The sequence below is a fragment of the Rhinolophus sinicus genome, chromosome 14, assembly GCF_057876585.1.
Source record: "Rhinolophus sinicus isolate RSI-liver-muscle chromosome 14, RSI-T2T, whole genome shotgun sequence".
Taxonomy (NCBI): domain Eukaryota; kingdom Metazoa; phylum Chordata; class Mammalia; order Chiroptera; family Rhinolophidae; genus Rhinolophus; species Rhinolophus sinicus.
In genome coordinates this window covers 188,273,088-188,300,271 of record NC_142514.1, presented here as the reverse complement: position 1 = coordinate 188,300,271, position 27,184 = coordinate 188,273,088, and the positions used below count along the sequence as shown (strand labels likewise).

At 58.2% G+C, this 27,184-nt stretch overlaps 1 protein-coding gene across 3 annotated transcripts in view; it reads left to right on the top strand.

Annotated features, from left to right (window-relative positions):
- Nucleotides 1-26,241, top strand: part of AP2A2 (adaptor related protein complex 2 subunit alpha 2) — a 65,798-nt gene extending 39,557 nt beyond the window's left edge. Inside the window, exons 5-22 of one of the 3 annotated variants that reach the window (XM_019714744.3) lie at nucleotides 2,307-2,436; nucleotides 4,358-4,459; nucleotides 5,665-5,773; nucleotides 7,173-7,323; nucleotides 8,434-8,602; nucleotides 9,602-9,739; nucleotides 12,165-12,347; nucleotides 12,748-12,845; nucleotides 13,230-13,461; nucleotides 13,539-13,706; nucleotides 17,493-17,653; nucleotides 20,744-20,826; nucleotides 22,699-22,788; nucleotides 23,536-23,659; nucleotides 24,631-24,747; nucleotides 24,832-24,901; nucleotides 25,021-25,155; nucleotides 25,878-26,241. In XM_019714744.3, the coding sequence (XP_019570303.1) occupies nucleotides 2,307-2,436; nucleotides 4,358-4,459; nucleotides 5,665-5,773; nucleotides 7,173-7,323; nucleotides 8,434-8,602; nucleotides 9,602-9,739; nucleotides 12,165-12,347; nucleotides 12,748-12,845; nucleotides 13,230-13,461; nucleotides 13,539-13,706; nucleotides 17,493-17,653; nucleotides 20,744-20,826; nucleotides 22,699-22,788; nucleotides 23,536-23,659; nucleotides 24,631-24,747; nucleotides 24,832-24,901; nucleotides 25,021-25,155; nucleotides 25,878-25,955 (2,338 nt within the window). In that variant the 3' untranslated portion in view covers nucleotides 25,956-26,241. Of the gene's footprint in view, nucleotides 1-2,306; nucleotides 2,437-4,357; nucleotides 4,460-5,664; nucleotides 5,774-7,103; nucleotides 7,324-8,433; nucleotides 8,603-9,601; nucleotides 9,740-12,164; nucleotides 12,348-12,747; nucleotides 12,846-13,229; nucleotides 13,462-13,538; nucleotides 13,707-17,492; nucleotides 17,654-20,743; nucleotides 20,827-22,698; nucleotides 22,789-23,535; nucleotides 23,660-24,630; nucleotides 24,748-24,831; nucleotides 24,902-25,020; nucleotides 25,156-25,877 lie in introns of all 3 variants that reach the window. The other 2 variants (XM_019714745.3, XM_088789817.1) reach the window with 2 other exon arrangements.
- Nucleotides 26,242-27,184: the final 943 nt, after the last annotated feature.

Below are 27,184 nucleotides of genomic sequence, written 5' to 3'. Positions count from 1 at the left end.
TCAGCACGTTTGGTTGTCACCATGGAGGGTGTTCTGCCCACATCTCATGTGTGGAGACCAGGGTCGCTGTTACACGTCCTGCAGCGCACCTGACCGGCTGCACGACTGAGGACCTGGCCTTGTGTGTCCGTGTGCTGCGGGGAGGAGCCCTGGGCTGCACTGAGCACGCGTGCAAGCCCTGGAGGAGCGTCACGGGAGCCTCACACCAGAGGCCGATGGAGGGGCCTGGCTGGGGGGGACTGCAGAGCACCCTGATGGCTACCAGAGGCTGGGACGCGCAGCTCAGACAGGGAGGACGGTGGCAGCTCGGGCAGGGGGAGGGCTGCAGGGTTGGGGGAGCGAGTGGGTTGCTGGGACAACCCCGTCACAGCTGCGGGTCACTTAGACATGGCAGCGGGCACGGTGGGTGCCCTGAGAATGGAAGGAGGACTGAGGTGCTCCGAGTGTACTGGGGGCGGGGGCTGCGGAGGATGCGGGCTCCCCTCGCCCGCCAGCGGCCCAGGCCTAATGGCCTCCCCAGCCGCCTCCTCCCAGCCTGGCCCTGCCCTCGGAAGGCACGTGCCCTGGGCTCTGAGGTCTTTGCTGCGGCTGTGGCTTTGTTCGCGGCATCTCGAGCAATACCTGGAACAGTAGGTGACTAGTATCTGTTGGATGAATGAGATGTAACACAGACAGAGGTAATCTCTGAAAAGTATTCAGAGGACGATTCAGGAACATTCCCTGAAGTAAGGGTGGAGCCGTGTGCAAAAGGGTGCACTTGACACGCAGCCTGGACGAGGGTGGATGTGGAAGAACAAGTGGGAAGACCAGCGGTGCCTCCTGTGTGGGGCCTGCTGAGCTGGCCTGCCCACCCACCCGGGGGGGTTCCTACTGCGCCCCCCCACCCCAGCCCTCCGGGGACTGACACCAGCCAACAGATGACTCAGTGCCGAGGGGGGAGGTGCCCAAGGTGGCAGGGATGGTGGGCACAGAGGGGCATCATTGGAGCTGAGTTCCTGGGCCCTCAGCTCCGACAGTACTGAAACCAAGTCGGCAGCCGTTTCCCTCCATCCCTACTGGTGTCGTACACTGCATTTCCCTCTGTTCCTCGAATGTTCTTACCGAAAGTGGCTGTCTACTGCCGGCGCCAGAGTGATGTGGGAACGCTGGGCAGGTGGCCCTCCTGTCAGTCAGGCCTTGTCATTGCAAACATGGAGACAAGCTGGCTACTTCAGGCCAGAGCCATGTGTCACGAGTCCAGTGGTTGGCACAGCCGGTAGGCATGCACGGTGGCCTCGTCAGCCCACCCCCACAGAAGGAAGCTCGGTCAAGAGGGCGCTGGTTCTGCCACAAGGCCTGCAGGACGTGGCTGCCCTGCCATCCCTGGTGAGGATGGCACGGGCCAGAGAGAGGGCCCAGGGTCCACTCCTGTCCCCAGGAGTTGGCGTCCAGCAGAGAGCTTTCACTGAAGTAATTTTCCTTTGGGTTAGAATAGGGGGTGGTTTGGCGGTCCCTTGTGTTGGCTTAGATTCATTTGGAATTAAAAAAGCCCAAGGGGAGGTAAAACTCTTGTCTTGCCTCCAGAAGGAAGCAGAGCCCCCATTGGTTTGCAGTCGTGACGAGTCCTTTTTCAGACATGTTGTGACAGCCTGCGTTCGAGTGTCCTGTGTTGTGGGAGGAGGGGGTACACAGCTATGGGAACACACTGCACTCAGCCAACACGACCTCCACAATAGAAAGCCCCCCAGGCTCCCCAGCCCAGAAGTGCGGCTTGTCACAGCCAGTCCCTTGGAGAGGTGACGCCAAGGGAGCCGCGGCCCTGCTTCTCCATGTTGGGGGCACGCAGGGTGGGTGCCTGATGGTTTTGGAGGCGGGGAGGAAATCTCTTTTTTGTTGTTGTTGTTAACAAACAAACAAAAAAGACTAATTCAAACAATGAAGGAAGAACGCTAGTTGATTATACCGCACAGCCCAGGTCGTAGCCAGCAATCAGGGAGGTCCTAGAACAGGCGCTTTTGGAGGCGCGGAGGTGAGCGGTGAGAGGCTTTTGCCGTGGGACCCTTTCCTGTGGTTGTGTTTGATGTGAAGTCCCTGAGGTAGCTCTTCAGAGCAGACATCGTCAGTCACTGTGGGACGCAGTCCACACGGAGACCCCTCGCAGGAGATGGCAGCGTGCGCTTGCTCACGCTGAGCTGTCAGAGCCTCTTACTCTGTGTGTTATTCTGGTCTCCCAGTTTCTCTGGGGTGGCTCCAGGCCGTGCTGGGCTTGTTGGGCCCTGAGGGGTGCTGGCCGTGCTGTCGAGTGACCGCTGGCGTCTGTTTTTCAGAGACACCATGGACAGCGTGAAGCAGAGTGCCGCCCTGTGTCTGCTGCGTCTGTACCGGACGTCTCCCGATCTCGTCCCCATGGGCGACTGGACGTCCCGTGTAGTGCACCTCCTCAACGACCAGCACTTGGTAAATGCTTCTGGACGAGAGTCCACCCTCGCCCACCGAGTAGCCTCTGTAGGAACAGCCACTGGGACAGCCGCTCAGTGTGGTTTCTTATGTCCTTGGAGTCTGTGCACCCTTCCTGGGGGGAGTCAGACACGGTCTCTGGCTCCCCCTGCAGCCAGTCAGGCGTCAGTGTTGGCGGGCCTCCTGCAGACCAGCCACACAGACCAAGACGGAGTGGAGGGCGTCCAGGGAGGGCCCCCCACGTGGTGGGCCTGTCTGTGCCTCGTGCAGGGCTGGGATGAGGGCATCCTGTGGTCCCACCTATGCTCTGGTCTGCACAGCCATTTGTGAGCCAGGCCCGACTGTCCTCGCCGTGTTGTGGACGAAGATAGGGAGGTGTAGAGTGTCCACAAGGGAAGGGGCACACGGGGTCGTGACACTGGGTCGCGTCGGAGCAGGGGCTGGACAGAGGCCTTGTCCAGCCTGAATTCTGTTGTTTAAATGAGAGAATCAGACTTCAACACAAACAAATTTTCCTGCTGGGTAGAGAGAGGTGTGAGTGTGTTAGCTGCTTACTATAATACATTTTTCCCAGAAGAGAAATTACCTTAAAAACTGTATTAAAAATAAATGATAGTCATGTAGAAATGCACAGGTGAGAGGTTGTGTTGGCGTGCTGGCCGTGGCGTGACAGCCCCTGAGCTGTCCCTCCTCAGTCCCCATGCTTACTGGGAAGGCTTTGTCTGCATTGGGGCAGTCCTTCCTCAGAGTGGAGCTGGGCGTCCGCAGGCCGCGTTGTAGGCTGGAGGGTGGAGAATGCTGCTGCCACATGCCGGTCATGCACGCCGGGTCACGCCGGGTCACACTCAGTCTGTTCAGGGTCAGACTCCCCCGTGGAGTTGGGAAGCGCTGCTAGAGGCCAGGTGGCTTCAGGTCACAAGCTGCCCATTGAGTGGACCCCATGAGCAGTGGGGCTTTGCCCAGTTTTGAAAATGAGGAAACTGAGGCTCAGAGAGATTAAATAGCTTCACAGAGACCCAGGCTTGAACCAGGAGTTGACCAAGGTGGCAGGGCTGGTGCCTGCGGCCAGCTGCTGTTCCAGAACCCAGGTGCTGCGTGAACGAGGCAGAGGGGAGGCGGGGCCTGGAGAGGGCGGCGTCTGGCTTCTTCTGTACACAGTGCTGTATCCGGACACCATTTGTGCAAGTTTGGGGATTTCTGGCCCATGTTGTCATCACTGCTGCCTGTGGGGAAGCTCCTACAGCCCCACAGCTGACAGATGCCTAGGCCTTCGGCCGTGCACACCCTCGCCCAGCGGTGGCGGACCCTGGGGGCCTGTGGGCAGGCTGGCACCGTCCGAGTCCTGCGTCAGTCAGAGCAGATCGCTGCAATGCAGCCGGTGGGCTGGCGTGGGCTAGGACGGAGTGAGCGTGTGGTGGTCCTAGCCTTCTCCTTACGCTGCCCTTCTTGGAGGCTCCTGCAGGGCCATGGGGACAGGGAGAAACCTGCTCTTGGTAGCTGATGAGCCCGACTAACTCCTGTCGACAGAGTGCTCATGCAATCCCGTGGAGCCTTGTTGGCGAACCCGGCCAGGCCCCACACACTAGGACCCTGGCAGGGTCAGTGTGTTACAAGGACTGAGTGTGTTAAAGCCCTCTGTTTGGTGTGGGGAATCTGTTGGCACTGATAGTAAGGCGGTTAGAACCGGCCTCGCGTACGGCTTTCACACTCCACTAGGAAGCTGAGGGACCAGCACAGCGGCGCTCAGATGAGGTCAGACCTCCAAAAGCGTCGTGGGCCCATCACAGTGGACCTGAGGTAGCCTGTGGGCTGCCCATTTGGTCCTCTCAGTTTAAAGTTGATTTTGGAAGATGGGCTTAAAATGAGAGGTCAGCTTCAGGTATTTTGGCTGCAATGGAAAGGTATGGCATCTTTCTTCCAGGGTGTGGTGACTGCTGCCACCAGTCTCATCACCACCTTGGCACAGAAGAACCCAGAAGAGTTTAAAACCTCCGTCTCTCTGGCCGTCTCCAGATTAAGCAGAGTAAGTCTGTTGGTGGGAACGGGACTCAGCGTGGGTTTTGGTCTTAGTTATTGTATGTAATTAACATGTTAGTTTAAGTTTTGGAATGCAGCTATTTGGCCCAGTTTGTAAATTCTAGAGTGAAAACTTGGTTAGTAACCAGTTGGCCTTTGTTTTCAACCTTGTCAGTAGAGATATGTCCCGTTAGTGTGGGAAGGTGCAGAGCTCGCGGCTTTCACCCACCTGGCAGGGTGGGGTGTGCGGTGCCCCGTGGGGTGCACAGGTCCCCAGAGGGGCGCACATGCCTGTGTGGCAGCCTGGGACCCTCCCCACAGCAGGGGCCCTCGTCCTCACTGTTGTGACCTCGCTCCTCACTGTCCTTCCCGTCACTGCCGAGCACGCATCCTGAACCGTCCTTCCGCTTTGAGTGTGTTTTGAATTTTCTATAAATGGATCAAACCGCATATATTCTTTTGTGTTTGACGTGGTTTGCTTCACATTGTGAAATTATCGTATGTGTTGCTTTTCATTCCTTTTTGAGGCTGTGTAGAATTGGTATGAATATACCAGTCACCTTCCTGAATGCACTCACTTATGACTTAAAGTGTCACCTGGGAGCTTCGTAGGTAGAAGCTACTTTGACTCCCTGACGCAGTAGATGGCGGAAGGCACCGGGGCTGTGTGTTAGTGGGAATGTCATGTCTTGGGGACTGTCCTGTGTTCAAAAGGTTGGTGGAGTGTCTGCTCTGCCAGGCGCCTCTTTGGAACTGTGAGTGAAGGAAGCGTGCCCTCTGGCCTCGGGGAGCTCATGGCAGCGTCTGTGCTCCGGGACCTTGGGGGTGCGGGCCTGGGGTCAGAACTCTAGCTTCTCCCTTCCGCGGGTCCAGAGGTCTCCCGTTTGTGTTGCTCTTGCTCTCCGATCCACACAGGAAAGACTGCGTTCCGTAGGTGCCGTAGGGTTCTGGAGCGAGAGTCGGTGGTGTCGGCAGGTGTGTCCTGCAGAGCAGGATTGCCATCGCACACCGGCTGGTGGGCTGTGCTGACTGTGAGGCTGGTGCAGCTGTGCCCCTTTACCGCTGATGTACGGACAAGCGGAGTCAGTACTCTTAGGATATTGAGTGAAACCAGGTTTCCAGTTAGTCCGTGACCTGCGGGACCAGAGCCAGTGTGGGGCCTCACTTGGGGACGCCTGCTTGCAGCGTCTCATCACCTGTGTTGTTTTCCAGATTGTGACATCTGCGTCCACAGACCTGCAGGATTACACTTACTATTTTGTTCCTGCTCCCTGGCTGTCAGTCAAACTTCTGCGGTTGCTACAGTGCTACCCACCCCCAGGTAACAGCCACGCAGCACGGACCCCTGGGAGGGGGCTCACCTCCGCCTCGTGGGGCCGGTTCCGTCTTTCGTTTGTTACCATTCAGAGTCCCCACTAGCGCTTGCTCTTGTTCTGTGGATCCTTCTGGGACGCTGCCAGGTATCTTGGCTTTCCCAGCGCAGCTAGTGAACTCACGATTTTGTTACGATTTAGGATTCCCTCTGCTTTTACACAGTATCAGATTTGTGAGGTTTTTGAAACAGTCTTCTGAAGTAAAACTTGAAACCATTAGAAATTGTGTATCCTAATTGTTAACCCGTGAAACCTTCATATGCCATCAAGGGTGTTACTGTGTTCATCTTTCGTCTAAACTGTCATTGATTTGATTAGTACTGTAGGTATCTAGAAATAGAATTTCTTGGTTGAAGACTATACAGGAAAATCGTTAGATAATTTCCAGGGCCTTCTACAAAGATTGCTTTGTTGTTGCAATCTTTACATTTAAATCTAACTTGTTTTGGTACAGGGTATTTCTTTGTTAACTTTAAGTAACTCCATACTAAGTACCTTTTATGTTAAAGTATGATTGACACACCCTCTGTGGGGAGGTGAGAGCACCTGGCCCACTTCCTGGCGGTAGTTCTTCCCATGGCACTGGCTGCTGCCGTCACTTTCCTTCTGCGATCCGGGGACGGGCTTGGACTCAGACCCTCCCCTCTTGCCCATGGTGTGAATTTCATCGTCCTTGACCTCCTTTTGTTGTGAACTTTCTCTGCTGTTTCTGATGTGGTGGAGTTTGAGCACCTGCATCCCTCTCACCCTCGTGCCTCTGGGCTCAGGTCTCTCGGGGCTTCTCTGGGGCTCTGCTCTCCGTCCCTTCTCGGGGCTTGAGGGACGCCATCTCTCTGGCACGGCTAGTTTTACAGACCCCTGCGTGTGGTGGTGATTTTGGTAGATATGTTGTACAAGTTGTTTCTGACGTTCTGGTGTTTTTCTTACTCTTTTTTGTCCATTGTTTTCTGGTTTGAGTAGAACTTAAAAATTTTCTTCTCTATTTATTGCTTCTTATAACATTTTCTTTACTTCTGCTGGTAATAGCAGGGGAGAAAACTATTTTGCCCCTTTTTCCTTGACTTTTTTTGTGTCATATGTTTTGTCCGCGTGTCTGAGCCTTTGTTTTCTCTTGATATTCATAGTCTCTATCTCACTAAAGTATTGTGTGTGCTATTTCCTTAAAATGTGTGTGTAGTTACTCTGGCTGTTATATCCTCTTGTTTTAAATGGCTGGACGATTTGCACGGCGGTACGTAGCCGCCGCCTTCTCCCAGTGTGACGTGACTTGATGCTCAGGCCCCAGGCGTGCAGCTGGGAGGGCAAGGTGGGCTGGGAGCCGGCCCGATGGCTTTCTGTCCTGCCCAGAAGACCCTGCCGTGCGAGGCCGCCTGACCGAGTGCCTGGAGACGATTCTGAACAAGGCCCAGGAGCCCCCGAAGTCCAAGAAGGTGCAGCATTCCAACGCCAAGAACGCTGTGCTCTTTGAGGCAATCAGCCTCATCATTCACCACGACAGGTGAGCGGCGAGGCAGGCGGCGCCCCCACTGACGTTCTTCCCCAAAGCTCATCTGAACACGGGATCCTCAGAACATAGGCCCACGTGCTTCCTCGCTGGCACTGGCCTGGCGCTGAGCTGGTGTCCCCCCACCTGCAGGCCCCGCCGCGCAGCCTGTGCTGCCTGCCTGGCCCCTTTCCTTGGCCCTCCTCTGACACTGCACGCTGGTGGTCTGGCCTAAGAACCACCAGTGTTTCCTTTGCTGTGTGCGGTGTCACCTCCCCCAGGGGGCCTCTCCTGTTCTCCTGAGCAGCCCCCTGCTGACCGTACAGGAAGGACGGCTGTGTGCCTGTCTGCGCATGTGTCTCCATTAGCTTTCCTGTGGCACCAAGCGGCCTCCAGGTCGGCCCCAGGTCGTTCCGGAGGCGGTGGAGACGGCCGTGTGTGTCAGTACAGCAGAGAGACTGACAGGCCCCTGGACGGCAGGACAGTCTGCTTTCCTGCCATCTGTGCAGCCTGCCTGGGGCCTCACCGAGGGCCGTGCGAGGGAGCGTGGGCTCCGGCAGACGCGCTCAGCCAGGCGTCCCCTCAGCTGTGTCACAGATGTGCTTTCCTGTGACAAAACTCAGTCTGAGGAAGACTGCAAACAATTTTCAGTATGAGAGGCCACCGTTGTGTCTTTATTAAACGTATTTAAAGAGCAGCGCAGTCAGGAGGACAGAGTAATCAGCGAGTAGAGATTCACGAGATTTCATGGTAATTGGTACTTAGCTATTCACTCACCTCTTTTACACCTGTGTCTTCACACGTATTCCTGCTGAGTCGTCATGGCCGGGGCTCTGCTTCAGCCGTTTCCCGGGCTGATGGACTCTGGCTGAGCCCACATTCCTGGCCACCACCTGATGGGGGCCTGAGCCTTACAGCGTGAGCTCAGGCCAGAGAAAGGCGCCTCTGGCATCGGTAGCCCTTTGGAGTTGGTGGCACCTCCAGACATGTCGGAAAAGCCCCTGCAGCTCCGTGGGTTCACTGCAGTCACTGACCTCGAGGCTACGGCTCCTGGAGGCCCTGAAGTCTTTGCTTCAGCATGTGGTTGCTGTGTCCCCACCCAGCCCACCCTTCCCGTCCCTGCAGTGAGCCAAACCTGCTTGTCCGCGCCTGTAACCAGCTGGGCCAGTTCCTGCAGCACCGGGAGACCAACCTGCGCTACCTGGCCCTGGAGAGCATGTGCACACTGGCCAGCTCCGAGTTCTCCCACGAGGCCGTGAAGACACACATCGAGACGGTCATCAATGCTCTGAAGGCGAGTTTGTGTGGGGCCATGGGCGTGGGCGCGGGCACCTGTCACTCCTGGGGGCGCAGCAGCGGGACACGGCTGCAGGTGCGACTCCAGCTGGGTGCTGTGTTCCCTGCCTGCGAGGCGGCTGTTGCAACGTGTCACATCTAACACGCTCTTGCACAGACCAGAGTCGGAATAAATATTTAAATCAATAGAAACAATTCTTTTGATAGAAACATAAAATATTTGCTCCTTGTCTCCAAGAAAACTCACCTTTTACAAAAGAAAATTCACTTTTTCAAGGAGTTAAAACTCCAGACTTGGAAGAGCCGAGTTGAAGTTGTCTGTCCCGTTGGGGGCACAGTGGTGCCCCCCCCCCCGCGTTCCCAGTGTTAGAGCGCTGTGTGCCCCCCCCCCCCCCAGCGTTCCCAGTGTTAGTGCGCTGTGTGCCAGGCTCAGAATGAGAGAATGTCCCACACTGTCCCTTCGTGTCTGCACAAACTGAACACGTGTGTGGTGCGTGTTTTCAGTGGGAGGCCAACGGGCTTTGGAGTCAGCCATGAGTTGCCCTGGGTCCCTCAGGCCCGCTCACAGCCACTGCCGGTCAGGTGGACTGGGACTTGCCCTTTTGCGGGTTGGTCAACCCTCAGCAGTGCCTCTCGGGCCAGCCTGTGCCGAGCTGCAGCTGATGCGCAGTGTGGGTGGGGCCCGAGAGCCAGCACTGTGGGTAGCAAGCTCCTAGGCGACACGGAAGGGCTGCTCTGTGACCACACAGCAGAGAAGCCTGGAATTCGCCCTCTAGGGGATGCAGCTGGATTGTGGGCAGTGCAGGGCCGAGCGGGGCAGTGAGTTGGCATGTGAGGGGCTCTGCCTCGCCAGAGTCTCTGGGGCCCCTGGATTCGGGTGGTGAGTGCGGAGAGCTCAGAGTAGTGTGGGGTGAGGGCGAGTGTACTGCAGTGGACGGCCCCTGTGTCCCCAGCCCGGTTTGCTCGGGCACCTCTTTACTCCGTGCCTCGTCCTCAGACGGAGAGAGACGTGAGTGTGCGTCAGCGGGCCGTGGACCTCCTGTACGCCATGTGTGACCGCAGCAATGCCCAGCAGATCGTGGCCGAGATGCTCAGCTACTTGGAGACAGCAGACTACTCCATCCGAGAAGAGATTGTGAGTTCTGACGTGTGGTGTCTACTCAGTGGTTTCTGATTCTGCCCGCGGACTTCACTGCCAGTCGACTCGATTCGGGGTGAAAAGGCCTGGGTGTTAGCTTCGTAAGCAACACTGTCCGGAGAGCCTCTCGGTCTGTCAACGTCACTGTAAACAGTCTGCTGCTGGAAAGCTTTCCTGGCACCGTCCCCTCACTCTCTCAGTGGAATGGGTTTGCAGGTCAGGGTCCAAAGGAGGTTTCAGGGGTCTGCGGCTGAGCTCAGCCTGAACCCCAATTCCTGTGGGCACAGCCTGTGGTGTGGCCTTGGATGGTACATCTCTGTTGGCACCTCTGCCCTATGTCTCGTGTGTATCGGGGAAGGAAAGACTCGTACCCGTTTACCCCACGGCACTCGGAGTTTCCAGTTTTATTTCGTCGCCTGCAAAGAGGGTGCACACACCCACCAAACCATCCTAGCTTGGCCAACACCTGCTGTGTGAAGACTGGTGGTCAGAGAGCAGCTGGGGCACGAGGGCCCTGGGGTCCCATGGTGGCAGAGGGGCTGTGCTCATGAGTCTACCAGGCCAGCTGCTCTCCCCAGGGCCTCAGGCTCAGCGTGAGCGGACGTGTGTGGGAGAAGCCGCCAAGGCCAGCCACCCGCAGCCTCTCCATCCTATGAAAAGCATTTCTTTGTCGTTCTGGGGAGCAGAGTGCCACAGAGGCCCCCATGGGAACTCTGTGGAGCGAGTGCCCATGTCAGAGGCAGCTGTGAGTCTGGGTTGCTCCTGGGCCAGTGTCTGGTTTGAGAACGAAAGGCCAGGAGCTCCCGAGGGTGGCTGTGTAAGGTCAGACTCTCAGGGCGATCGCCATGGCCGGGCTGAGGGCCAGGTGCTGGCCCTTCAGTGCTGAGCGGCCTGTGCCTAATTCCCCTGTGTCCAGGCTTCACGAGGAGGGGCTCGGGCTGCCCTGCAGCCAGCCTGGTGGGCTTCTCGGAAGGAGCGAGCAGCTGGGAAAGGGCTGGGGAGGCACAAAGGGTGAGGCATGTGGGGGAGACGGGAGGAGTGGGGCGGGCAGGGCCGGGCCAGCTGGCTCCAAGCAGGAAGCCCCGAAAAGGGCACGTGGGGAGAGGGTGTTCAGTGGGGGTCTGGGTGGGCGGGCTCAGGACTGCAGTCGCTGGGGCGTCCTTCCTTCCTCATCGCCGTCCGGGGTTGTGGGCAGAGGTGGGTGTGTTCTGGGGGGTGACGCGCAGGTTCTCAAGGCGGCGAGGCAGGCAGCTCCACATTGGCTGCTGCTCCCTTGGAGATGAGCGGCCGCCCTCAGTCCTAACCATGGAGTGATGCAGACACTAAGTGCCCGCTACGTGCCCTGTCCGTCCACCTGGCCGGGCGTGTCAGAGGTTGTGCCAACTGCTGGACACACATATGCACGCTCTGCCCACAGGGCGTCTTTCTGTCCACGGCGGGTGGGCGGGGACGGGATGTGGTGGGCAGGACGCAGACCTGCTGTGGTGTGGGTGAGGTTGGATGGAGGCCAGCCCAGGGCCTGGGGGCCTCTCACGAAGGGGAGCTGGGGGGCTTGTCAGGTGACAATGCAGGCACAGAGGCTGCTGGGGCAGGAGTGGCCTCAGCACGGCGGGTGGAGGCAGTGGGTGCTGGCCAGCATCTGAGGCCCCAAGTGCCCGGCTGCAGGGTGTGCTCTGGTCTGGAAGTGTTTTGAGCTGAGGGTGGTGGAGGCGTGTGTTCTGGAATGGTGGTTTGGGGTCCTATGGAGAGTCGGTTTGGAGGCCGGGATGGGGGTAGAGCAGAGGCGCGTGGTCCGGGCTGCAGCAGGGTCAGGGGCACAGTGGGAGGGCAAAGGAGGGCTAGGAGGGGTGTGAGGGTGGGGGTGCCCACGTGAGGGCGGGCAGCTCACCAGGGAGAGGGTCTGTTCTGGGCCGCTGATGCTGCTCAGGGCGGGCTCCCTATAAGAAGAGGGTGACTTGGGAGGCGAGGGCCGTGGTTCGGACCAGTCTGGGCAGAAGCCCCTGGGGCAGTGGATGTGGCCCACAGAGCCCTGCGGGGTGCGTGGGGGGTAGATGAGCCAGTGGGGTCTTCCGTGGAGAGTAGAGGGGAGACTGGGGAGACAGGTGGCCAGGGCAGGAGGAGACCAGACAGCGTGGCCAGGAGAGGGGAGGATCAGGGCGGGTGCGGCTGTGGTCAGGGCAGCCTCGTGCCCTCCTGCAGATGTGTCCCGTCTCTCCTGTGTGTTTCTGCTCATGGCCTTTCGTGTCCATTCTTGGAGGGCGGTTTGGCTTTCCTCAGTTACATCGACGAATCTTAAACTTTCTGGGCTCTTTTGAGAACCTGGAGGGAGTGTCCCACTACCGGCATGGGCGCAGGGGTTCAGTCAGAAGCCGTGGCGGGGCCTGCGGGCAGCGGCACCTTCCTGAGTGGCTGTCGTCTACAGGTGCTGAAGGTGGCCATCTTGGCGGAGAAGTACGCCGTGGACTACACGTGGTACGTGGACACCATCCTCAACCTGATCCGCATTGCCGGCGACTATGTGAGCGAAGAGGTGTGGTACCGTGTCATTCAGATAGTCATCAACCGGGACGACGTGCAGGGCTACGCTGCCAAGACGGTGTTCGAGGTACAGCCCGCTTGTCCCTGGCTCAGGTGTGGTTCTGGTGGCGTGGCTGACCTCCCTGCTTCCTCCTGGCACTGTGCCTGGAGGGTCCAGCTCTAGTTGTGCTGCCACCTCTGCCTGGCTGAGCGCCTGTCACTAACACTGGTGAAACACTCTTGGCTCTGAGACGTCGCCTGAGCACAGCGCCCACGGCCGGCAGCTCTGCCTGTGCGCAGAGCCCTAAGGGTGCTGAAGGGCACCCACCCCACCCCGGGGCCTGAATGGCAGCTTTCGGAGGCCACATCTGGTCTCCTGTGCTGCTGCAGGGTGGAGGGGGGCAAGAGGGGGCGGGGCTGACAGGAGGGCCTCCAGGGAAGACCTCCCAGGAGCAGGCGCTGGGCTCACGCTCCTCGCCGTCCCACAGGCGCTACAGGCCCCTGCGTGCCACGAGAACCTGGTCAAAGTGGGCGGCTACATCCTGGGGGAGTTCGGGAACCTGATAGCAGGGGACCCAAGATCCAGGTAAGATGCCCTTTGGGAGTGAGGTGAGCCTTGCGTTCTGATGCTGGGCTGCACCTTGTGGTTCTCGCGTGGACGGTCTGACGCGCTCACCGGGGCAGCTCAGAGCAAGACCCTTTCCACCGGCCTGACAGCTGTGTCCCTTCAAGCTGCACAGAAGCTGGGGTGCTAGTCAAAATACAGGGCTGGCTACTGTGTGGGAATGTCGTTCCAGAGGAGACGTGCGCACTCACTGGACAGGAGTGGCCTGGTTGGGTGGGGGTTCCCTGGGTGCCTCCTTGCTCACCTTCCCTGTGCAACCCTCGGGGGCTCAGGCTCAGACGTGGTGTTGGGTAAGGAGGTGAGGAGGTGACGTCGGCCCCCCGTCTGCCCCCGTGCCCACCGCAGCCCCCTGATCCAGTTCAGCCTGCTGCACTCCAAGTTCCACCTGTGCAGCGTGCCCACCAGGGCGCTGCTCCTGTCCACCTACATCAAGTTCGTGAACCTGTTTCCGGAGGTGAAGGCCACCATCCAGGACGTGCTGCGTAGCGACAGCCAGCTGAGGAACGCGGACGTGGAGCTGCAGCAGCGGGCTGTGGAGTACCTGCGGCTCAGCACGGTGGCCAGCACCGACATCCTGGTAGGCCCGCCGGCTGGCCTGTCCCTGCCCCGAGGGCGCCGCTGTCGGCCACGCTGACTGGGCTTCCTCCCCACCAGGCCACTGTCCTGGAGGAGATGCCCCCGTTCCCCGAGCGCGAGTCGTCCATCCTGGCCAAGCTCAAGAAGAAGAAGGGCCCGAGCACGGTGACGGGCCTGGAGGACAGCAAGCGGGAGCGGGGCGCCGACATCAATGGGGGCCCCGAGCCCACGCCAGCCAGTGCCGCGGTGGGTCCTTCCCTGACGTCAGGGCCCCTCATGAGCTCCCGGGATGCCCGGTCCTCATGAATCGGGACCAGCAGAGCATTTGTCCACTGGGGAGAGTGTTTGTGGAACACGAAAGTGTGTGCCATGAGCCTGGCAGTGGCATCAAGCCTGAGGCCTTCACCTGTGCCTCCCTGGAACCCCAGAAACTGTTCTCATCCAGACACTGTTCTGTTTAGGCTCTTTCACCCTGTTGTCTGGGGTCCCCGTTCAGCTCTTAGCCCCTCCCCATCTTGACTTCCATGTTAGAAAATGTGGACCAGAGCACATCTCCCTTTATGGATTAGTGACGTGGTGAGAGAGACAGCGTGCCCTCTGGGTGCTTGTCGGGCCCAGGGGTACCAGAGAGCTGTCTGCCCTTCCTCTCAAAGGGGTGCTGGGAGCTCCGGGAGAGCAGGCACCCCAGCCCTGCCCTGGCCCCTAGGAAAGGAAGCCCGGAGAGCTGGTCCAGGGACGTGAAGAATGCCACTTACGGACATCAGCTTCAGAGGTGACGTGTGGTTTGCCGGTGCCAGTGTGCTCTTGCTGCTCCTTGGCTCGGCCCCGGCCTCTCCCCGCCTTGCTCGTACACCCCTGCCTGAGGCCGATGATGCCCTAAGCCCTCTGTTCAGACCTCATCTGGCCCCTGACTTGGGGTCCCCTGGCGGTCAGGCGCCTTCACCAGGGCCTGACGCCTTCTCTCCAGAGGCTGGCCCTCCAGCGTGTCTCCTTCTGAGGCCTGCTCTGCGGCTTTGGGCAGTTTGAATTTCGTGATGAATTGAATTTGGAGTGAATGGTAAATGCATGCTTTCTCCAAGTGGTCATCGTCCCTTTGTGCCTGAGTAACTTAATGGGGTTCCTTTGAACTTGTCCCCTGGGCACAGAGTGGACCTGAGCCTGAAGGCAGCGACTGCCCCACTCCCCTGTGCTCACACTGCTTGTGAGAGCTCATGAGGGTCCTCCTAGTGCCAGAGATGGTTATAGGCTGGATTAGTGAGGTGACGTGCTTTCTGGACATAGTGCAGGTTTGTGAGCTGATATCTGTGTTACACCAGGTGTGGGGCCTTCCCATTCCAGGGACAGACAGCAGCAGCTCTGCCCTGCAGAGGCAGTGGTGTGGGAAGGAAGACCACCCTGTGGCCTGTGGGGCGGGGCCTGTGGGGGCGGGGCCTGTGGGGGGGCGGGGCCTGTGGGGGCGGGGCCTGGGGCGGGGCCTGGGGCGGGGCCTGGGGCGGGGCTGCAGGCTTCCCCACTGCTGCCTTCCAGGAGAACTGATGGCCGGTTTGCACCGGGGGCAGGTCAGGTGCTTCTTCCTGTCCAGCAGCTCTGACTGTGAGTAGAGCACATGGTCTCCAGTGCAGGAAAAGGGCTTTAGCGTCTACTCTGACAGCTGTCATGGGTCTTGTTTCTCTTGAGACACGCACGTGCGTGCGCCAGGCCTGTAGGCTGCACTGTACCCAGTTCCTCCCTTGGGTTGTAGCAGGGCCTGGGATCCAGGCTCTGGTGCTTGGCCGAGCAGCTCAGTGGAAATACGGTGGAACCTCCTTGAACCCTGGTGTGAGCAGTGAGCTTCACTTTGGAAAACAAACCTCAGTGAGGTTTGACATCCCCGTGGGAGCCCTGGGTGTGGGGTGTGGGGAGGAAGGCCTCCTTCCCGGGCAGCTCAGCACATTTTCTCACGTCAGGCATGAACCCGCTTCTTGGCTTTACATGGTGCCTGGCAGGTGTGTGCTTAGTAGGGGAGTGTTCGTGGTTGGGACCGGACGCTGCCCTTCTGAGTTGAGAACCTGCAGTGCTGTGGGCAGCTGTGTACTCATGTGACTCCTAACTTGTCCCCATGCTCAGAGACCTCGTCTGAAGGGGGAGACCTGACAGGGCTGAGGGGGAGTTGAGGCAGGAGAAGCAGGACAGCAGGAGGGTTACTCCCAGCTGGAACCCTCACGAGGGGAGGCCCTGCCTCAGAATGGCACACAGCTGTGTGGGTTTCATGTGGGCACCAGCAGGGCCTCACTGTGGTGCGTGCTGGGCAGTCGGCCCCTGCCAGGCCCTCCCCACACTTGGTCCCGCCTGTGTTTGTGGCCGCGTGTCTGAGCATATGGTGGCGCAGGGCCCCTGGGGCACGGAGGGGCCTGGGATTGTCGCGCGCGCATGTTCTGGGGCACGTCTTGCTGTCCTAATTGCTGTCTCTGCCGTCATGAGGAGGGCTGACTTGTGCAGACGGGCGCCCTGGAGCCTGGGCCACTCCTCTGAGAGGAGGCGGCAGTGAAAGGCCGTGGGGCCTCTGGTGGGCCCTCCAACAGAACAGCCTTCCTTTTGTCCGCAGTGACTTTTGGGGTGGATATTAGATTTCATTGGACACAGGGGTTTTCCTACTTGAAAAAGCATTTGAACTGTGACTGAGGAACGTGATACAAACCTCACAGCAGCAGGTGCAGAGCAGGGATGACCCCCGTTCAGGCTGCAGGCACGGCTGGAGGCCCCTGAGGTCAGCTCTTCCTCCTTGGGTCACATGCTGCCCGTAGCAGTGTTAGCACAGAGAAGTCGGGAGCCGCTGTGTTCGCAGGGGCTGTCAGAGGCGCAGAATGGGCTGCGAGCCACCATCAGACGGCCTCTTCCGGACGCTCCTGCAGCGCGCCTGTTGCAGTGATCCTTCTCTCCACGGCTCCTTGGGGCCTCCCGCGTACTGAGCAGTGCCCCGCGGGTCCACTTGGCCGGGAGGGGGCGGGGCTGCCGCGCTGGCAGGGCGCTTGGCCCGCTCAGCCCCACCCCTGCAGAGCACGGACTCGGATACTTTCTTGATCTCGAAATCGAACTCATGCGGTGGTGGTACCTCCTGCCCGCACAGGGACTCCCTTGGGAAATTTGGTGTCAGGCTCTCACTGACGAAAAGGAACGAGCCGTTATCTATGCTGACGTCGCTCTCCCAGTGTGGTTGCGCTGGGTGGTGGGTAGCGTCCACGGGCTGCAGGACGAACGTGCTTTGTCACCTTCCTGGAAGGATGAGTGTCTGCAAAAACCGAGTGGGACGTTAATAGCAGTGCAGGGAAGTGGCAGTAGCAGGTAGTCTCAGGTCGGTGTCAGCTGATTTTCACCTGAGTGCCCAGTGGGATTCAGGGCAGAACAGCTCACACCCCTGGTTGTCCCCAAGACACCGTCCTAGTGACCCTTAGAACCGCACACATTCACCTGGCCAGTGGACAGCCGAGGCCCAGGGCCCAGGCTGAGCTTCTGCCTGTGGTCCAGAGCTCCCGCTGGGGACACGCCTGCCATCTGAGCCCCAAGGTCAGTGTGGCGGTGGTCTCGGAGCGGCTTGCTTGTCTTTGCCAAGGTTCCAGGAGCAATTGTGTTTGTAGGAAGTCTGTTCTGTAGGCCCTCGGTCTCCGTCTCCCCTGTGAGACAGTGCACCGTAACGCGCTGAATGACAGCTGGCTTTTTCAGCTCTCCGGTTAATGGTGGCGTGCATGGGTTTATTGCTTAAAGCAGACATTCTCTTTGATCTCTCTAGTAGCAGCATTTTTTCAGATTTTGTTTTTTAATTCAAATAACATTTGTAAAAAAATGTGGGTCATTTTTCCAGCCATGTGAGATTGCGACTAACCTTCCCAGTGTGATGACTCTCAGGCTTGACTCTGGGCGCCGCCGCTCTCTCTTCCTGGACCTCGCACAGCCCCACCCAGCGGGCACCCTGGCGGTGGGAGGGTGGTGGGCACTTGCCCTTGGCCGGCCTCTGCCCAGAAGATTCCGCACTGACTCTCCTTCCCTGTTTTCCAGTCCACTCCTTCTCCGTCGGCAGACCTCCTGGGCCTGGGGGCTGCGCCACCAGCTCCCGTGGGCCCCCCAGCCTCCTCCGGCGGGCTGCTGGTGGATGTGTTCTCAGACTCACCCTCCGCAGTCGCACCTCTCGCTCCCGGCTCTGAGGACAACTTTGCCAGGTAGTAGATCTCCCGTTTCCTGAAGACAGGGGCCCTGTCTGTCCCTGACCCCCTCCCCGCAGTCCCGGTCAGCCGTCTGTACTTCCCAGGTCCCTCACTGGCAGAGGTGAGGGATCTGCTGTGCTTGGGCGGGTTTGCTCTGTAACCACCCCTGTACCCCATCCTTCACGGACTGCCGTTTCCACTAAAGATAGCTAACGTTCGCGAACAGAAGGAAATCAGGTCGAGAAGCCCCACGGGCTGGGTAGCAGTTGTGTTCATTTGTGTGCCAACATTTAACCGTGTTCCAGCTCTGTTCTTTCTAGAATGCCCACTGTCCTCTGTAGCTGCGTGTTCTTTCCTCTGCACCCCGTCCTCTCCTCAGACTGCTTTCTGCTCTGCGTTGGTCCCCTCTGTCCACCTTCCGCGTACCCAGCTTTCTCTTTTCTTCAGAAACAGTCTTCAGTTGCACGAGAGCTGCTTTATCCCACAGCCTGTGTCCGAGGCTGCTTCCTCCTGGAACCAGCTCCTCCCTCCGAGCCTTTTCCCCTTCCCGGAGGTGTCTGCATGCCGACCTGAGCCGATCCCGGCTTTCCCGGAAGTCTTTGCCTGTCCCTCTGCCGGCCCTTCCCAGCACGTTCTTTCTGATTTTGTTGTTGTTGTGTGGATTTTGTACACTTTCCGTCCTTGGAGAGCAGGTGCGGGTTCTGTCCCCTATGAAAGTGAATCTTCCAGCAGCGGCCCCTTGTCCTCGGTTGCTGTGACGATAGCGGCGTTCTTTGGTTTACAGTCTGTCCAGTCTCCTCATGCCTCCCACATGCAGTTATACTTGCGGTTGCTTGTGAGAGGTGACTGACAAGTGCAGGTTTGCAGTTGAACAGGGTGCCTGTCTCGGCCGGAACAGGCCCTTAACTGCTTTCAGAGCAGCTGAGTTTAGACTGAAAAGCACTGTAGACCCCAGGGCGCCAGGCCCTTCTGTGCTGGAGCAGCGTGTGTGTAGGGAGAGTGCCGGCTCCCCACTGGCCATCCCAGTCTGGGGGTGTGACTGCAGGCTCCTGGGAGCTTGCGTTCGCTGGCTCAGCGGGGCTATGGCCGAAGTGCCTCAGGTGACCCACGGGGTTCCTGTCAAATGGCGGAAGGTGCCAGTGGGCGGCAGCCTGTTGTAGCCTGCAGCCTTGTGCTGTGTTGCAGGCCGGCCCAGACGCTTCAGTGGGTGCGCAAGGGTTGGGCGATCGGGGCCTTGATGTGGCTGCAGCAAAGGCTGATTGGGGTCTGGTGTGGATTTGGGGGGTGCTGAGTGCTTCGGGCACGCACTCCTCTCGCCTCCCACAGCCACACTCCCTTGGGCCTTCCAGAGTGGTCTCATTAACCCAGAATTCCACAGGGTCACCTTTTGGTTGAGATGACCCTTTAAAAAAGCCAACCAAGCAACCAGACGTTGACTATTAGGTGGCTGCTGTCAGTCACTCAGTGGATGCCCTTCCATTTCCACGACAGATGTCAGGTTCCACTGTGCTCTGTGCACACGGCCCTGTCAGTTTCCACTGTGCTCTGTGCACACGGCCCTGTCAGTTTCCACTGTGCTCTGTGCACACGGCCCTGTCAGTTTCCACTGTGCTCTGTGCACACGGCCCTGTCAGTTTCCACTGTGCTCTGTGCACACGGCCCTGTCAGTTTCCACTGTGCTCTGTGCACACGGCCCTGTCAGTTTCCACTGTGCTCTGTGCACACGGCCCTGTCAGTTTCCACTGTGCTCTGTGCACACGGCCCTGTCAGTTTCCACTGTGCTCTGTGCACACAGCCCTGCCTCTGGACGGGCGCAGTGGGCTGGCCCTTCGTAGGCGGATCAGGTGCGAGTTGGGCTGTGTGTCCAGGGGCTCCACAGCCTCGGTGGCTTCTCGGTCTGTGGGAGTCCAGGAACACCTGGGTCCCTGTGGTCGATTCCTGGGCCTTGGTCGCACGTTCTCAGATGTGTTTTGAAGGTTGTGTGCACCAAATGGATGCATTTTACCTGGGTACTTTGTATATATCTCAAGCTGGGTAGAGAGCCTGTCATGTCATCTGGAGGACTGGAGCAGGTGGGGGGCAGCTTGGCCCTTGGTGTCGCGGTGAATGGACGCAGAGGGTGGAGCCAGGCTCACCTGTCTCGCTGTCTCTGCCTGCCATCAGACCCTGGCCCGGCTTCCACTGGTGGCCCAGTGGATACGACAGGATACTGACGAGCGACCCTCGCCCTCGAGGGTGGGTGCCACGGTAAAGCTTATACCCAACAGGACACACACAGGTGTCACTGGCTTCATGCTCCCACAGCATGCGGTTGGGGATGGTGGTGTGGGGGCTGCTGCCACAGACCGTCGGTCTCAGGCTCCTGGGCGCCGTGGAAGGCCCTGTATGGACAGTGGCCACCCGTCTGAACTGCCTTTCCCTTCCCCTGCCCACTGAGGAGTAGGGCATGGCGGGCTCCTGCTGCGGGACCCGTACCTCTCCCGTGTCCCTTGTTTTTGTGCCAGTTCCCTGTAGAGTTGTGATTTGTGTTGGGGGAGACCAGAACACTGCAAACTCCTAATACAAGTAAAAACTAACACACACGTTATTTTATTTCCCCCTAATTCTGTGTGGTGTAGACACCATGTAGTGAGCAAAGGCCTGGACTCCCTGTGCAGTACAAAGTCACCCCGTATTGCGGGGGAGGGGCAGGCCATACTGCCGAGTGGGGTGGCTTGAGTGTCTGGATAGCCCGGATAGGATGCTGGTGACTGTCCCCAGGATTGAGCTCAGCGATGGGTGTCAGATGGGAGAGCCCTGGTCCCACCTGAAGGGGGCGTGCCTGTGCCTGGTCCAGCTGCCAGCTGCTGCCTGGGGCTTCCCTGAACAGCAGAGGTCTGACCTGTCGCACGCTCACTCTCAGGCTGCTTGGTCACTGCTCTCTGCTCATGTTCCATCTTGTGGCCGCTCTAGTGGTATCTGGGCCATTTCTCTACTTTTCCCTTGCCTCATGTCCCTGAGAGGTTGTTTTGGCCTTCGTGTTCACTAAACCCTTTTTCAGAGCAAACCTTTGTATTTTCAGTGGGTGGCTTTGAGTGACTCACATAACTGTCCCTTTTCTCCTAGGTTTGTCTGTAAAAATAATGGTGTGTTATTTGAAAACCAGTTGCTTCAGATTGGACTTAAGTCTGAATTTCGGCAGAATTTAGGTATGTGTTTTAATTACTTAATGGAAACTTCTCTTAGAAATTATGGGGAGAAAATATTTGCAAGTCACATATCTGAGGAGGGTTTAGTTTCCAACATACATAGAGTACTCCAAGGCAACAACAGAAAAACAAGCAGCCTAGTTAGAATATGGGCCAAAGACGTGAACTCACCCTCGTCTAAGGAAGACGTGCAGATGGCCAGCAACACACGGAAGGATGAGCAGCACCACCGGCCATCGGGGGCTGCAGCTGAAACCACAGTGAGGCCGCCTCAGCCGGTCAGAACGGCTGCGTCTGAAGAGCAAAGTAACAGGTGTTGGCGGAGATGAGGCGCTGCTGCCGGGAGTGTGACACGGAGCCGCTCCTGTGGGGACACGGGCGGTCCCTCCAGCACTTAAACAGAATCACATGTGACCCAGCCACCCCACTTCCGGGTACATCCCCAAAAGCGGTGAGAGCAGGGCCTCCAGGAGCCATCTGCACCCCACATTCACAGCAGCATTTTCAGCAACGGACCATGGAAGCAGCCCGGTGTCCACGGACGGAGGATTTAGGAAACGTGGTCCCTCCACACACTGGAGTGTCACCCAGCCTTAAAAGGAGGACAGCCTGACACCTGCTACAACGTGGATGGACCTGGAGGACACTGTGCTGAGTGAAACAAGCCAGACACAGAGGGACACATCCTGTGTGCCCCATCACACGAGGTCCCTAGAGGAGTCAGATTCAGAGACAGGAAGTAGATGGTGGTGCGGGGCTGGGGGAGGGGAGGGGAGTGAGTTCTCAATGGGGTCAGAGTGTCAGTTTAGGACAATGGAAAGTTCTGGAGATGACAGTGGTGACGGTGCCACAACAGTGTGAATGTGCCTGATGCCTGAGCTGTGCGCTTAAACCTGGTTAAGGTGGCAAGTTTTACGCGCTGCGAACTTTACCACAATTTAAAAAAGCAGCTTTGGAGTTCCGCTGTTCAGGGTTATGCCCCCTGGGCCGTGAGGCTGCCGCCGAAGGGCCCCCCTGGCCAACAGCGGCCCCACCTCCCTCTCGGGCGCCATGGCTGAGTCTTGTGAGGACTCAGTGCTTTCTCGGCAGTAAGAACAAGGGAAAGTGTGAAAAAAAAGGAGAAAAACTGTACATCTGCCTTCTGGGGATCTTTTAGGGGTGTTGTGAGGATTCACGGGGAGGTCACTTACGTGGGAAATCCTGCTTTGAAAAGGGATCTGACATTTTCTTCCTGCTTTGATTAAGGTGTGAAGCTCTGGGCCGTGGCGGGGGGGGGGTGTCCACTCAAGTTTGGTGATGGTGATTTAAATAGTGGGATGTGATGCTGAACTGCTGTCCCTTCAGGATACCTGAAGGTCACTTCCCATTCTGAGTTCAAACGGTGTAAAAATGTTCACAGACATTTGTTTAAAGATCCCTGCTGTGAGCTAAGTATTAGGTTGGTGCAAAAGTAATTGCAGTTTAAAAGATTAAAAGTCATTGCAAAAACCGCAATTACTTTTGCACCTACCTAATAACAGGAGATGGTGCTGCGTCCTAAATATTTGCCCATATGGAGTCCCTGGGCACCACCTTGGAGCCAGTACCCCGTGTCCATGCAGGGTGGGGCCACCATGGGCTCTGGTGTCATGGAGAAGGCACAGGGGCTCCTGTGTGCTTCTTGTTCCCACAGGGCTGTGCAAAGGGCAGCCACACACCCAGGGTGCTGGAGAGCGGGAGCCACCTGGGTGGGGGCGTGGGGTTGGGTCCCACTGTGGTGGCGGGCACAGCATTCGGTCAGATTCAGTGGAGTGTGCGCGCACGTGTCTGCTCTGTTTTTCCTATCAATATGTGAGACCATGTGTCAAACAAACGGTTTTTGTTTCCTTCTAGGTCGGATGTTTATATTTTACGGTAATAAGACCTCCACGCAGTTCTTAAATTTCACTCCAACACTAATCTGTTCGGACGACCTTCAGGCTAATATCCTTGGTCCCGTTTCCCCCACGCCCCTGACAGGCAGCCAGCCGTCTGGGATTTAGAGGAGGGTGCTGAGGAAGGTTTTCTTTTTAAAATCAGAATAGGAACACATTTCCAGGTGCTGCAGGAACCTCAGGGGACCGCACCTCAGAGAGTGGTTGATTGGTAGAAATAATGTGCAGCCATCTGCTCCTGGTGTGTCAGTCACTCTCTTTCCCTGAAGCCCCTCTAGCTCTGGCTTCCTTTTCTGGGGTCTCCCAGACCAGAGGCAGCTGGAGTGCACGGGGTGGTGGGTGGGGAGTGCTGGGACCACATGCCACACACTGGGGACAGACTGACGTTGTCCCCAGTAAATGTCAGCAATGGAACTAGAACTCTGCTATCTAACGTGAGCTTTGGCGTCCAAATGTCTCTCCCTCCCAGGCTGGGTGGACCAGTGAAGTGGTGAGTGGGGCTCCCGCTCCACCAGAGGAGGGCGCTGCTTCCCTGAGAAACCTTACTGTGCTCAGGCCAACCGGTGTTTATCCTGAGAAAAGCATGTTTTAAGCAAAGCCTGTGAAAGCTAAGTGTTTCTGAATAGAGTTAAGAAGAATGTATGTAGGACAAGCCGTAGTGAAGGTTCTGTCCAAGGTGAGGCGTGTGAGCTCTGCTCTTACCCGGCTCCCTTCTAGAAAGCTCTGGGCCTGGGGGCCGCAGCGCTTTCTCACCTCGCGCCCACTTCCCATGTTGTGATGGCCTTGACCTGGACACCTCTGAGCCTGCAGACCAAGCCCGTGGACCCGACGGTGGACGGTGGCGCCCAGGTGCGGCAGGCGGTGAACATAGAGTGCGTGTCGGACTTCACGGAGGCGCCCGTCCTCAACATCCAGTTCAGGTGGGTGGTCCCCGGGTGCTGTGTCCTCGCTGAGCCTCGGCGGCTGTGCCGAGCGCCGCGGGGCCCAGGTGGGTGCCAGCACTGCCATGTACGTGACAGCACCGGCTACAGAGTGTGTGCAGGTGACGGGGATGGGCCAGCACTGCGCTTCTGGTGGTCGTGTCATCTTCCCAAGGCCCGGTGCTTTCAAGCTGACACATGGGGGGGCCTGCCACGTGGGCTGGGGGCCGCTGCCTGGCCTGCTATTCTGGAAGGCAGCTGCAGGGGAGGGGCCCCCACACGTTCTCATTTGCGTGTGTCTTTTTGCACAGTTGTACTCTGAGGATACATAGCACTGTGCTTATGTTTCTGAGAACGATGATGTTTTGTGTTGCCGCTGGCTCATTCCCGTTACTTTCAGTAGCGACAGGAGTGCATATAGTTGGCCAGTCCCTGTGGAGTGTTTGCAAAGCACGTTTTCAAACCTTAAACATTTTTGTTGCATTTTGTAGACAGACTTTTTTTGTTAATAGTTCCATGGAAAAAGGTAGAAACCCGATGCAATTTAAACTAACTTGGAGTTGTAGGCAATGGACTGAGGGGAGAAGTGAGGTGGTGGAGGAAGTCCTGAGTCGGGCATCCTGCCCGGGGCCCGCTGGGGGTTTGGGCAGCCCTGCAGCGCTCGGTGGGAGGCACGTCCCCCGACTCATAGGAGCAGTCCCAGGCCTGGCATCGGTCCTTGTCTGTAAGTGATGTTGCACATTGAGCCAGATGGAGCGAGCCTCTCGGTGGCTCAGTGCCACCTCTGGGACAGCCTGCCCGCCCTGTTGACAGGACAGTCCCTTCTGGCAGGGGGCTAGAGCCCTGCCTCTTTTACCTGGACCCTCCCTGTGCCCTGGAGGTTTGCACACGGGATGGGGGCTGGCTCTGCCGCAGGGTTCCCGGTCCTCTGCTATCTGTGTGTCTTCTCAGCACGTCTCTATTGATTGCAGGTATGGGGGCACCTTTCAGAACGTGTCCGTGAAGCTGCCCATCACACTCAACAAGTTTTTCCAGCCCACCGAGATGGCTTCTCAGGATTTCTTTCAGCGTTGGAAGCAGCTGAGCAAGTAAGCCCACCCTCCTATGGGGGTGCAGGGGGGGCCTTTTGTCTGTGACTCCGCTGAGGGGACACTTGTCTTTGTTCCCCGCAGTCCCCAACAAGAAGTCCAGAACATTTTCAAGGCAAAGCATCCAATGGACACAGAAATCACCAAAGCCAAGGTGACTGCCTTGTCCCCGGCGTCCCCAGGTCGGGCCACTGCTGTGCTCTTGAGGGAGCCGACTGCCTTCTCACCCTCAGCCGCCACCAGTGTCCCAACTCCCCCGTTTCTTTCGCACAGATCATTGGATTTGGTGCTGCGCTCCTTGAGGAAGTCGACCCTAATCCTGCGAATTTTGTGGGCGCCGGCATCATCCACACAAAGAGCACCCAGATTGGTTGTTTACTGCGTCTGGAGCCCAACCTGCAAGCCCAGGTCAGGCCTCTTGAGGAAACTACTAAATACACTTCCGTTGCTTTTACTGTGGTATAATTTATACACAGTGAGATGTGTAGGTCCTAAGTCTGGTAGTTTGATGAGTTGACAGACATGTGCGCCTGTGACACACGTGACACTTGCATCGCCCCAGAAGCTCCTTTCCATCAGCTCTGGCCGCCCTGGGAGCAGCTGCCTTGGCGCCCGCCACGTGCTGCTGTGTGTGCCACTGTCGGTCCTAGTGTGGCTAGTGGTCGTGGGGCAGCCCTCTGCCCCCTGTGGACGGACCTGTGGGCCATTTAGTCCGGGCCATGCTGAATTGGCTGCATGGCCTTTGTGCGGACACGTGTTTTCATTTCTGAAAACAGAGACACCACGTGGGGGGACACCAACGTGGAATTGCTGGATCACAGGCACATGCACCATTAGCTTTGCAGGAAGCTGCCAGATTACTTTCCAGAGTGGCTGGAATTAACCACTCCCAGCGGCTCCTCCTGCCACTGGAACTCGCCACTGTCAGGCCTTATTTTAGCTTCTGGACGCGTGTTGCATGCTCGAGTCTTTGTAAAACGGTGGGGCCTGCAGAGAAGGGCCAAGCAGGTGGAGTGCAAGTGGCCCCAGGTGGGGCCTGGCCACGAGGCTGTCTGCTGCCCCCAGGGTTGTGCTGAGGGCCGTCTGGTCCGGCCCCGGCGCAGCCACTGACCCGCTGTGCTCTGTTTCAGATGTACCGGCTCACACTGCGGACAAGCAAGGAGACCGTCTCCCAGAGACTGTGTGAATTGCTGTCGGATCAGTTCTAACTGACGCGGACAGAGGCCCAGGCCCATGTGCCTGCCTCGCTCGTCACATGTCCTCACAGCCGTGCTGCACGTGAATCCCCCATCGTCCTTGGACACAGTGCAGGCCGCCCCTCTGGGCGTGGATGGGGGTACAAGTGAGCAGTTACGAAGAAAAGGCTTGCCCGGACTGCAGCCGGCCTGCCAAGTGAGGAGGACGCGTGTCTCCTCGGATCAGTTTTTATAGAAATCAAGACAGTTCTGTGGTTAAGTCTACAAATTAAAGGGAAATTAGAAGTTTGAATGTAAATGGCCATGTTTTGGCAATGTGATTGGAATGCCACTGCCCTGGTGCTGCCGGTTCATCTCTTGATTCTGGGGGAGGAGGCCCAGCACTGTGGGTAGTGAGCTGGCTCTTCACCGGGCCGTCGGGCTGTTTCAGTGAGTGGTGCCGGGTTCAGGAGCCGCACGACCCAGTCCTCGAGTGGCCTAGTGCTCTGGCCAGGCTCTGGTGCGTGAGCTCAGCGCACGTGGGCTGCAGGACTGACACGGCTGCTCCGGGGCGGGGTTCTCAGTCCAGGGCTTAGAAACACTTGTGTTGTCATGATGTCACGCCTATCCGTAGAACCATGTATCCTGGCTAGATTTCACTGTTCCCCTTCACTGCTCTGTGTTCTTAAGGGTGTTTGTAACACCATCGGATTGCCCGCGGCGCAGGGACGGGTTCCTGGTGGCTCCAGAGGGTGTGCAGCTGACGTCACTCATCTTGGGTTTCAGATAAGCACACGGTCACCATAGTGCCTGAGGACTGGTTCCCGTTTGTGTTGGGAGGGTAAACGTGACCAGCGCAGAGGAGCGGAAGGCGAGCTGCTCTTCCCTGTTGGTGGCCGTATGCTGTCGGCCGCACTTTTCACGGGCTCCCGATGGCAGCCAGTGCTGCAGACCTCGGCCTGTGTGTGGTCAGCAGGCTGCAGCTCGCCCTCTGCATGCCGTCCCCATCACCTGGCTCTCAGGGCTGTCACCCCGCACGCCTACAGCCCTAGGTACCGACTTAGGAGTGAGCGGGGCCCACGTCTTGCTAGTGGGCCGCCACTGGGAGGGCTGCAGGTGCAGGCTGGCAGCTGCGTCTGTTGTTGGCACTGAAGGCCCCTTGCTTTCATGGCTCCTTGGAGAGAGGCCACGGACCCGTGGGGCCCGTGCTGCAGCCACTGCAGGGGAGCACAGCCTGCAGACACCTCCACTCAGTGTGTGGC